Below are 12,387 nucleotides of genomic sequence, written 5' to 3'. Positions count from 1 at the left end.
CACCTAGAAATTCCATCCCTATGAAAAGGAATAGTGTCTTTTTCATTTTATTTTTTATAATTTAATCCTGTCCCAGGCCCTCGGTTATCCCACAGCACACTTCTTTGTCTCTAGGAAAAGACTATATGCAACATTTTCTGAACTTATTTCATTGTCACTACCCTCCTCCCTCTTACCTCCTCCCTCCTGAAGCTCTGTACAGGCTGGTGCTCCATGGAACCCCTTGAGAGCCAGTGCTGGTAGCAGCTCTCCCCTTGGTCATTACCTGTAGGTCACAGTGGCATATGCCTAGAGTCCCAGCACTCAGAAGATGGCAAGGCAGGTAAACCTGAGTTCAAGGCCAGCCTGGTCTACAGTGTGAGAACCTATATTTAAAAAATGTTCCCTTTTGTTTTTGTTTTCCGAGACCTCTCTGTGTTGTACTGGGTGTCCTGTGGCTGCCTCTCCTTCCCTTATTGTTGGGATTAAAGGTGTACCCCACCATATCCAGCTCAAGGTTTCCCTCCTTAGGGTGAGCTGTGTCACTAATGTGCTGCCCCTGAGTGAAGCCCCACCCACCATAAGGTCTCTTTAACGCTGACACAGGCACCCATGGAAACCTGAGGCCAGTGCCTCCTTCCCATCCGAGAAGAAAGCTTAGCTGCAGTACATCATATAGTCAGTGCAGAAGCCATTTAGTGCCCGACACATGCCTCTCCCCCGTGAACAGCACCCTCCCATCCTTTGGGGTTTTGTCTGCTTTTTTTATAACTGGCATTTAAACATTTGTGGCTTGGTATCGTACCTGTCAACAAGCCCCCCTTTTTTCCACTGGGACTGCCTGTAGGAAGGAGACACGGCCGTGTCACAGCCTCTTACCTTGTGAACTTCCTGGTGTACATGGACTGTGTTATTTCCCACCCTGGTGTCTGTGTTGGTCTCATTGTGATAGGTGTCAGGTAAACCTGACAGGTTCACCTCAGAGGACGTTCTAGAGGCTGCTTCTTCCGCCTCCATCTGGCAAACGGAAGAAGCGAAATTGTTTCTGTTAGTTATGACTGAGGTGAAGAAAAGGGGCCATCTTCTCTTCCCCTCTTCTGTAGGTGCAAAGATTGGGGACAGTGGCAAGCCACTGGGCGGCCATTAGACATGAGTTTCAAGCATTCTACATGCCTCAGAATGTTTACCTTATCCAGCAAGCCTAAAGACCTTATCCCTGGAACCCATGGAAAAGGGTAAGATGTCATACCCAGCACGGCTTCAGGGGTGTGGGAAGCAGAGAATCATCAGGGAGCCCACAGAGCAGCAGAGACATCTTGCCTCAACAAGATGAAGGGGAAACTGATATCTGAACATTTGTTCTGATCCACCACACACTCAACACACATGCACACATACTCCAACTCTTCCCCCACTTCTGGGTGTTATAAGATTTGTTTGTTTATCTGTTTTATACATGTGAGTACACTGTCGCTGTCTTCAGACACACCAGAAGAGGACATCAGAGCTCATTACAGATGGTTGTGAGCCACCATGTGTTGCTGGGATTTGAACTCAGGACCTCTGGAAGAGCAGTCAGTGCTCTTAACCACTGAGCCATCTCTCCAGCCTCCACTTCTGCTTTTTTGATCTGCTTCTTGATGATCTCTTTGATATGTGTGGCTTTGCATCACCCTTGTCAGTCTTTCTTTTCCTTTTAGTACTACAACCTCCTAGGAAATGAATGTTAATATCCCCATTTTACAAGTAGGGAAACTGAGGCTCACAGAATCTAGAGGAATTCCCAAGATGCCCAGTGTGGTCTTCAGTTAAAATTTCATCATTGGTCCTTACCCAGGCCTTGGTGGCATGAGCCAGAGGTCACCTGCATTAAATTCCCACACAGCCAGCCAGCACCCCAGTCTGTCTCTGGCCATAGAAATGTGCTCCATCTTTGGATGCCTCAAGCACTAACATCTCCAATGAACAACAGGATGGGGAAGAAGCACCCCAACTATCCCACTTGTAAGACAAGTCTCTTTGTGGGTCTCTGTGGGGTTAAACCACAAGTGTCCAAGCAGGTTTCTTTTCAGGGCCTAGCCTCTGCTGGTTTTCTTTAATTCCTGCAAAATTTTTCTGGGGTTTGACTCCCAACTAAACAATTTGCTGCTAAATTCTTGTTGCACGATCTGGTGAATGTAGGAAGACTGAAACTCAGACGGAGTTTCCTTCAGGAGTTCCCTTCCCCACCCCATCTTTGAGTGACTCTGGGTGGGCCTTCTATGGGATCAATAGATGGGTTCCTGGACCCACATGACTTCTAGTCCTTCAGAAACATTTATCAGCCCTCCTTTGGTGTAGGCTTCTGAAGCCACACCCTCAAATCTTCTGGTCCTGGGAGCCTCACTGACACCTGTGTCACAAACAGCAGTGACACAAGTTTACACTCACTCAGCTTTTCTTTCTGGATCTATCATATCTCCAGCCCTGGTGAGTGGGCAGGTGACAGAATGACCATTCCACAGCTCCACAGACACAAGGACAGCCCAGGTCACAGACTACAGAGCCTACCACCACATGCTGCCTCTAGAAATCTCAAATGCAAGTCCCAGTGGGGAGTCCTGCTTAAGGGAATAGTGAAGCTTCCTCTACCATAAGGTCTCTTCAACCCTGAGAGAGGCATCCACAAAAACCTAAGAGGTGTCTCCTTCCCATCTGTGCCTCAGTGGCAGTACACTGTGTAGAAGGTGCTTCGAGTGCTCTAACATGTTTTTGATTCTGAAAAACAAACCTCAAAATGCATTTTTTCTACAGAAAACAATCACTTTCTCTATCTCTCCCTCCTTCCCTCTCTCCTTCCCTCCCTTCCTCCTTTCCTTCCTTCCTTCCTTCTTTCTTTCCTTCCTTCCTTTCCTTCTTTCTTTCTCCTCTTTTGACTTGTCTCATGTGACTGGCCTCTGACTCGCTACATACCAGAGGCTGGCTTTTAACTCCCCGTTTCCACCTCCCGAGTGTTTCTGTGAGCCACAGCACCCTGCTCGCATTCCCTAAAATCCCATAACACCCGATCCCAGCTCCCCGCTCAGAAGGTCACGCTGATAAGAACAGAGGCACACAAACACACAGAAGCACACACAGTTCACCCAACACCCTTGGGTGCCTGCCTCAGTCCCATTGGGCTGACATTGCGAAGGTACAACAGTACTGCCCGTGGAACCACCACTGCATCCTTGTAAAATTCTAGTCTTACTCATGTGTGTGGCCACCTGGCCCTCTGCATATCCACAGCACTCCCCGTAGGGAAGGTGGTGTTCACTCTCCTTGTTAGGGGTGAAAAAAAACAACCCTGGCAGAGGCTATCATAGCCAACAGGCAAATGGCAAAGCTTGGATTAAAATTTAGGTCTTTCTGATGTCAAGTAACACGCCTTTGAAACAGAAATCTTTGGAACAGCCCAAGACTCCTTATTTCCCAGTGATTTACACATTTTGGGAAGAGTCCCACACAAACCAGTTTAAAGATGACTGTGGTCCTTCCCCTGTGATGGTGTCTACTGGCGACTGAGGGGTTTAAGGAAGAAAAGAAGAGTAAGTGTGATTGGGCTGGTCCCGAAGGATGAGAGGATTTGGATAGAGGAGAATGCGAGAGAGTTCAGAGGCAAAGCTGGAGCATCCTCAACAAACAAGTATGCACATGCTGTGAGCTGGAACAGAGGGACCAGGCTGGGCGCAGGAGGAAATTATGTAATGCATCAACAGACATGTATGAATATCCAATATAGATGCTGACCCATTTCTAACCAGAGACATCAAAGTCATTCAATATCTTAAATAAGTACCTGGGTCCCTTCCTAGGTGTACCAAATTGTCATTTCTAGAGGCAGGTCTCCACACATCGTTGCCTTTTTGGATAACCAGGAAGATTTCCTTCTCCTGCTCCTGGTAACTAGGAGCTATAGCAGATTCTATACCAGGTGTGAAATAATTTACAGACCAATGTTGGCAGAGAGTGGAGTCAGGGGACTGGCCAGAATCAAGTCCGGAAAATGGGGCCTTCTGGTAGCAATCTGGTAGATTTTAGCAAGTAAAATCTAGAAGGACCAAGATAAGCACTGAACTAGATAACCAGCTGCCTAAAGCAGCATCACAGGACAGCATGGGAGGATGGGCCAGGGCTCTGCAGTCAGACAAAGTAAACCACAGATCGGATACATGTACAACGAGGATGCTCCCCACTTTGTTCAGCAGGCATGAGAATGAAGGAACTTCCGGTCTGAGCATCAGTACGGCACCTGTTGTAGGGTTAGCAGCCTGTAAGGAAGCAGATGGTGAAGAAGCCAGCTTGGGAGAAATGGGAGAGGCACGCAGCCAACAGCCAGCGTCTGAAAAGCTCCCATAATGACAAAGTGGAGAAGAAAAAGAAGAATCCAGGACCAGACAGAACGGATGGGAAGGAAATGGAATCTTTAAAGAAAGGGACCTAGCATGTTTAGTAAAAGAGAAAGGTTTAGCTGGAAACAAGGAAAGCAAGGCATTATAGAGGGTGTGGCCAGAAAAAAGTCTGTCTTAATGTGCTCTAAATTCCACTGGAACTGGAATTGTAGAGTCTGGCTTTCAGATAGCTGGCAAGTCCCCAAATCTCCAGGATACTGATGGCTAAGCAGTCCCTCTCAAACCCCACCCCCTCCCTGCCAGTGGCTACATCCACACAAATGAGCTAAGGACTATTGAGTGAAACCATAAACTCAAAGTACAGTTTACCATGGAATCTTCAACCACAGCGATTCCTGCCACCAGCAAGAGAGACTTAAGCCTGAAGCAGTAGTTGCTTCACAGCAGAAGAATGTGGATGCTGTTAAAAATGGCATTCGCAGCCCGTCAAATCCTCGCGTATTAAAGGAGCACAGTCGGAAAACTGCACAGATCAGTCCAGGCTTGGTACTGGGGAGCTTCCCGGGACTCAGCAGACTATATATAGGATATATAGGAATCCTCTATAATATGCCGGTTACATTCTGGGAGGGGAGCATGGGTAAAGGTATGCCACCAAACCCGGACTCAGTCCCCAGCACTCACATGGGAAAGAAAGCCAATTCCCTGAATTGTTCTCAGACCTCTACATGTATGCAGTGGGGCGCATGCGCGCACGCACACACACACACATTATCATATATACTAAAACATTTCAAATACACCATAGAGTGGTAATGAGGATGGGGGGATAAAGTGACTTTGTCCTTAACATATACTTCTTAAGGACATGGGATAATGAACCAAGAAAACCAGGAACTTCTCAGATGGAAGACCTTGGAGGATTTGCTATCTCTAAAGATAATCCTAGAAAATCAGCTACTTTGTCCCCTAAGAGACAAGAGCAGCCTGAGGCAGCTGGAAAAATAAAATGCCAGGAAGTTGCTTAAAAGCAGATTCATGATGCAACTATGTAAACATTAACTGCTTCTGGCTCTGGTCCTTCCTCCTTCTCCTGAATAGCAGCTAAACAGCAACTGTCCTGTGTTTATGATATTTAGGGGGCTTTCTAGAAGTTTCTTTAAAAAAAAAAAAAGCTGGGCTGGTAGAGGGCTCAGAGAGTAAAGATGCTCACTGTGTAAGCCCCACAGCCTAAAGTCAACTCCTGGAACCCACACAAAGGTGACAGGAAAGAATTAACTCCACAAAGTTGTCCTCTGATTTCCACACATTCACTGTGGCACACAGATATGTGTACATGCTCTCACACATACCCACATTCACACACAAATGCACACACATAGTGCATATAGACAATAATAAATAAAAATAAAAGTTATTCTTAAAAAGCCAATAGCCACAACCTATTAAAAACACACATTATTTTACGTCTGGCTTTTAAAACTCTGAGTTTTTCTTTCCTCTTTCTTCCTACCCTGTTTCAGCACTGGAAATCAGACTCAAATTCAGAGGCTTAAGCATGCTGGGTTCAGCTGCTGAGCTACGGTCAGAGCCCAAGACATTTTGAAATGGGTTCCACTGAGAATCTACCACATCTTGGTGAGTAGTATGTTATTCACGCCACTGCTGCTTGGTTCTCTTTGTTTATTTTTGGTTTATAATAGACAGTCTCACTATGTAGCAGAGGCAGGCTTCAAACCCATAACCTTTCTGCTTCAGCCTCCCAAGGGCTGAGACTTCTATTAAGTGTGGCCACAGTAAAAATGGTCATTATTTCCTGAGACCCAATAGTCCTTCTTATTCATAATGACCTCATGAGGAAGACACTTGGTCTATATCTACCTGCTTTTCTTATATCAATTTTTTGACCAAGTAATTTGCTTTTCCTCTCTTTGATCCAGAGGTAAGTCAAAGATTTTCTCCAGTTCAGACCCTGAATCCTATCACTAAGAAAGGGCAGTTCTGGGACTGAATGAGAGACAGTTGGTCCCCACTGCCTAGGACCCCCATCTTCACGGACCATGAGGGCAATCTAGGGTAAAGGTCACTGACTTGGTCAGATGTGGCGATCAATGTCTTTGGTTTTCAGCCAATCTGCACAAGTTAAGCGGAGATGTGTCCAGATGGGCAGCAGTGGAGCCATGATAAAGATTTTCGTGGGAAAAGCATGGTGCTAAGGTCTGATGGGGTCCCAAACTGCACTGTGGCCATAGAAGCGAAGCAGCCCTCATTGGATGCTGATACTGGAGAGTCCTGCTACAAACCTTCTGAACTGTGGTGGGCACTCCCCGGAGAGCTAAAACATGGAAGTGCTGTTGTCAGCATTCCTGGGAATCCATGTGCATTCGGGAAAGTCCTACAAACCAGGTAAGGACAGCAGGAGCCCTGACTTGAGCAAGAATGACTAGGAGCTTGACTAGGAGCTCCATGAAATCTAGAGCCACAGAGTTGCGGGCTGCTGGGGTCAAGCTGACCCCTCCCTTCAATCTCTTTACATGCAAACTGCTCCATAAGTTCAGGAAACATGCTCATATATGGCTGTTGTGTCCTTGCCTCCCAATCCAGGGTTCCCTGCAATGCTCATCAGGATGCCTTGGGGGATGGAGGGCAAAATATATCCAAGCTACACAAGGCTGAGGTGAAATCAACCTATCCCAGCAGACAGTGGCCAACATTTAAAACTACCTAAACCGGTTACCACAACAGCAAGGATAAGAGCCCAACCCACTTGCCTGGTTCACTACATTCCAATCCAAATGCCCATCTCACTAAGTGCCATGGACGGCTAGCCACATGCTGACCAAGAGGATTCAGGCAGTTATCAACATGGTTGGGGCCCTTAGGAAATGGGGGGGGGGGCGGGGGCATGCAAAGTGTTGGGCCCTGGAATCAAAGTCTGCCTCTCATCTGCCAGGTACCACATTTTTGGCAATTTTCGGCTAAGTCTCACAGGAAACTGAGGTCGGGCTGCTAAATGATTGACCACGGTTCACCTACTGTTGAGTGGCAGAGAGTCTGAACCTCCGTCTCCAAAACGCACTGTAGATGAATAGGGTTTTGCTGCTTACATTCTTACTCCTTCCCTTTGGACCACTCACTCGCTGCCCCACAACACATTTAAAGGAGCCAGACAGATTGCCAGCAGAGATCAAGGCTCTTCCCCCACCCCACCCCCACCCCCGAGACTAGCATCCTGGTTCTTGGGGAAGATGGTACAGGCTCAATGCCCAAAGGACACGTTGGAACTTGAAGCTGCTTGAAGCTTGCTGCCCCAGCCTCTGCAAATCTACAGTTCTGGGACACCAGAGTGGCCCCAACCTCAGCTCAGCTCCAACAGGGAACAGCCAGCTGAGTACCTGAGGCCATCTGTGATGTGGTGACTCCAACTCCCCAGGAAGAATTCCACCAAGCCTCCCTTGGTAGACAGGGATGCATGCATCTAGACCTTTAGGCAAGCAGACAGAACCAGCTAAAAGTAAGAATCACTCAGCGCTACACTCTAAGCACCCCACGTTTGCTGTCGGGCCCTTTCCAGCTCCGCACAAAGCCAGGTTTTTGGCCACTGCAGCCACCACCGCTGGAAACATCGCCTCCCCCAGGCCCACTCCCTTTCTCGATCTGGAGCCAGGCGCCCTCAGGGTGCACCCACCTCCTCCACCGCGCTGCGCAGTTTGTGCTGAGTGTCTTCCATCAGCTCCTCCACCTCTCGAAACATCTCATTGAGCGTAGCTTCCTCCTGAGGGTAGTTGAGAGCCGGGCCCGGCTCCGCCGGAGTCCAAGTGGCCGTCGGGGCCGGAGAGGGGGCAGTGGGGACCGCCGCCGCCAGCAGCATACACAGCAAAATACCCCCGAGCCACTGCATGTTTGCTCCGCGCTGGCCGCCGCCTGTGTGTCCCGGAACGCTATCAAAGACTGCAGGACCACCCCTCCTGCCGGTCCCGCCCCGCCACTCTGCCCGCCCCCAGATGGAGAGAGACCCAGCCCCCTCCCAGACTCAATCCCTGCTAGAAACAGTGGTGACTGCTACTCCACTCCAACCGAGCTACTCCCTGCACCCCAAGCCCCCAACCACGTTTCTAGTACCAAGGGGAAGCTCCGTTTAACACCCTAATAGAAAACCCAGCTCCAGAACCAAGCAACCGAAGTCTTCTACTCTTAATTGCAAACTTCTTGCAGGGACTAGGATACATTAGCTGAGCTATGGGTTCGAGTCTCATCTCAGGCTCTAACCTCTCCTAGCCACCAACAGGGCTGGATCATCCTCCTCTCACCTCGCTATACAAATACATAAATCCCCCCCACCTCTACTTAAGGGAGACCCAGCTGGGCTAACCACGACAGTGACCAGCGCTCACCCACTTGGAAAGAACAAAGCTGAGCTGCCAGCTGGATCTGGTCACGACTGGTCGCAGGGTTGCCACAGAGCAGCGGGAGCAGAATCCGCACTGCACTGTGCGCGGCGGGATGCAGAAGCGCTGGTACCCAGAGAGCCAGCAGCCTGCGGCCCCCAGTCCACCACGCCTCCGTCCCGCGGGAGGGGCGGACGCACAGCCAATCGCTCTCCAGGCCGCCTGCGACCTCACAGCTCACGCTTGTCTCTAAATCTTGGGAGGCCCAATCAGTAGGGATCTATCCTCTTCCTGGCAAGCCCCCTGCCTCCGCGATAGCCCAGGTTTCTACAATATCTTACAGCCTTCTTGAGTTTCATCCTGCTAGCTCTAAGCCCGCCTGCCTCTGCCTTGGACACAGTCCTAAGGGATGGAATCCCAGCCCTTCAGCCATCACAGGATAATCTAGACGGTCCTCAGCCAGGAAAATCCACTTTTGGCCGTGAGAGTGGGACAAAAGAATGTCAGCAAGCCCCTAGACGGGCGACATGCAGAGTGGGTAGGACCGACAATCAACAAGTCCTGCCAGACTAGAATGATCTGTGACATAGCTTGATGTATGCTGCAGGCTATAGCTGTTCGTGTAATTCCCACTTAATATGCACGATGCATAAAGAGGGGTCGGGGCTCGGAAACAGGCTGTGTAACTTGAGATAGCAACCTTGTCTGTTGACAGGGTCTCCTCGGTGCCTAGAAAAGGGGAACTTATAAAATGTGCTTCTGAAAACCTTTCTCCCACTTCTTTGATTATATCATCCTCGTCGGCTTTCCTGACCTCCCTCTTCCCCCTCCCCCTTCGCCCTCCTCCTCTCCCCTCCCCTCCCCCTCCCTCAGCATCTCCCCACCTTTCCCTGTGCTGGCTAATTTTTTGTCAACTGGACACAAATTAGAGGCACCTGGGAAAAGAGCAGCTCAGTTGAGAAACTGCCTCCATTGGCTTGGCATGTGGGTATATCTATGTGGCGTTTCCTTAACTGCTAATTGATGAAGGAGATCCCAGCCACTATGGGTGATGCCACCCACAGAAAGTTGGGCCTAGGCTGTGTAAGGAAAGTGGCTGAGCAAGCTAGAGGAGAAAAGGGCAGTAAAGTGCCTTCCTCTGTTTCCTTTACTTCAGTTCCTGAGGTTCCAGGCCTGGTTTCCTTTGAGACATAACGAACCCTTTCCTCCCTGAGTGGCTTTTCATCATGATCTTTATCACAGCAATAGAAAGCCAAACTGGACCATGCCTCATCTGTCCTCTGGAGTGGCTAGCACAGTTGCTCCCAGGTCACTGACTTCTTGGAGTCTCTTCACCAGCGCCCCCTCCCCTGCCTACCCACTAGGAACCAGGAGCTCTGCTGTATCTGCAGGGCCTCAGGCCTACACACCTAACCCCTGAGAAACAAAGTGGGGTAGTGTGGTTATCACAATAGCTGCTGGTACACCGGTGACAGTGACATGGTTATCGGGCAAGCATTATTCATGCATTTATTTTTATTTACTCCGTTTTACTCATTGAATCCTCAACAGCCTTTTGATCTCAAATGCTGCTACTTTTGGTCTCAAGCAAGGACCCTTTCTTTCCTAAGGTCCCACACTACCAAGGAGTGAGATGGGAATGTGAACCCAGGAAACCGCCTCCAGAGCATCTACCACTTTTAAACACTACGCTTCTTTGCTACACTTCGTCTGGGATGTATCTGGGGTGGCTTGGGAGAAGATGAGCAGTTTCCCTGGGAAAACATAGGAAGCGTTTGAGATGGTGACCTCTGTGTCATGTCCCTACATGTGAATCCATAGCAGTCTAAGGAAGCTTCTCTGGGGCCTTCTTCCTACTAGGCAACTGCTGAGAGAGAGAGAGAGAGAGAGAGAGAGAGAGAGAGAGAGAGAGAGAGACAGAGAGAGAGAGAGAGATCTGTCAGTGTTGTATAGGCAGAGAATGGGAACAGAGACTCAGAGAACCTAAGTTACACTCAGTCAACGACTACAGATCTGCCTCTGGCCAAGTATGGACGCAGAGCCATTCTTCAACTTCTAGGCCTCTAAGTAGACACTCACGGAATCCGTGTTCCCTCCCCAGCATGCTTTGCTCTACCCTCCTGGGTGTCTGGCAGGCCCAGCTTAGCCTTCTATGAGCTTTCTGGAGATGACTGACCCTGTGCAAGGAACCTCCTGCTGAGCTTCTGGATGCCCTGTCGGTCACTGTGGCTCAGTGTTCACTCACCAACAGAGATGAAAGCTGATCTGGAGGGTGTGTGTGTGTGTGTGTGTGTGTGTGTGTGTGTGTTGGGTGAGGAACTGCAAGAGGCCAAGTTTTTTTTAAATTTGCAAGAACTCATAAATAGTATATCTGCTATTATTTTGTGTATTAAAAATATGCACTCTCTCACTTTACCCTCTACGTGGCTGTAAAGTGCTAAGGAATCTCCCCAGGTAAGCCCTGTCTCCCACCTCAGGTCTACCGCTGACCAAACTACAAAGCCTGTTCCTAATGGCAACCGGAGGGCTGTGCTTTCTCATAAGGGGGGGGGGGAATATCAATTATGTGATCACAGTCTTTGCAGGATTGTTTTGCAGATAAATAGTTTCATTTAATAACAAAAGTATCACAAAAAGAAATGAAACCGTACATGACTCAACTGTAAGGTCTCTATCTGCCTAGCTTTGAGCCCATCTAGCAAATAGCTCCAGGCTGATAGCAGAGGCATCGAGCAAGCCACAGGCAATGGACACCACCCTAGTCCAGACATGCTGAAGAGCTTGGATAGGGGTGAAGAAAGCTCAGTTACTCTGGAGACTGGTAGAAGAGTCCCTGTCTAGATAGCTTTTGTGAGATGAAGGGATGAGGGCCAGGGGCTGGAATGGAGAGGGGACAGATCTGCACAGGTCTGTTAAGTTTTGCAAAATGAACCTTCTGAAGCGCCACACTTGCAGTTACATTTTTGCCCAGGTTGACAGGAGACCAACACAGGAAAAATATATATATCTTGCAGGTTAAGGGTTATATTTATAGGTAAGAATAAGTTCCCGTTTGTCCTATGTTCGTCCCATCTGCACCAGACCTGCTGATCATGTGTGAGCAGCCGGTACAGGGGCAGGAAATACATCAGGATTATGATTGTCCCTGATTGTCCCTGATGGGAAATGTGGTAAATTGTTGGTTTTGCCTTTTTAAACTCCTGAGAAATGTGACTCTTGGAACCCAGAGATGGATCTGGCCAGAGTTCATCAACCTGGCCAGGACTTAAAGTTTGCTTCAAATTTGGTTTAAAATTTTGGTAGTGTTCTTATTCTCAACTGGCGAGACCAAAGCAGCAGGAAAGAAGAAGCTGAGGATCCATATCTTTAGCCACAAACATGAGGCAGAGAGAAAACACTGTAATTAGGTAAGTATCATATAATCTCAAGGCCCACCCCACAGCAACCTACTTCTACTAACTAGGGACCAAGAGTTCAAATACTGTCATGGACATCTCTCATTCAAACCACCACAGGGAGTGTGGTTTTATTTATTTGTCTGTCTTCTCTCAGAGAGCTTTGGAGAACCCACTCACTTTGTGAGTGACATAAACATCTCATTTCGTGGATGAAGACGTGGACCCAGCACGCTTGTCACTCACTAGAAATTT

The 12,387-nt window shown here is 48.6% G+C and overlaps 1 protein-coding gene across 1 annotated transcript in view; it reads right to left on the bottom strand.

Moving 5' to 3' along the window:
- The window catches only part of DKK3 (dickkopf WNT signaling pathway inhibitor 3), a 40,585-nt gene extending 31,779 nt beyond the window's left edge, over positions 1-8,806 (bottom strand). The window contains exons 1-3 of the mRNA XM_080911395.1: positions 8,744-8,806; positions 8,038-8,273; positions 859-996 (exon numbers count right to left, since the gene is read on the bottom strand). Of these exons, the coding sequence (XP_080767521.1) occupies positions 859-996; positions 8,038-8,250 (351 nt within the window). The 5' untranslated portion in view covers positions 8,251-8,273; positions 8,744-8,806. The remainder of the gene's footprint in view (positions 1-858; positions 997-8,037; positions 8,274-8,743) is intronic.
- Between the last annotated feature and the right edge of the window lie 3,581 nt (positions 8,807-12,387).

The sequence above is a fragment of the Micromys minutus genome, assembly GCF_963924665.1.
Source record: "Micromys minutus genome assembly, chromosome: 2".
NCBI classification, from domain to species: Eukaryota; Metazoa; Chordata; class Mammalia; order Rodentia; family Muridae; genus Micromys; species Micromys minutus.
Note: the sequence above shows the minus strand (reverse complement) of the source record. Positions and strands in the feature narration are given on the sequence as shown.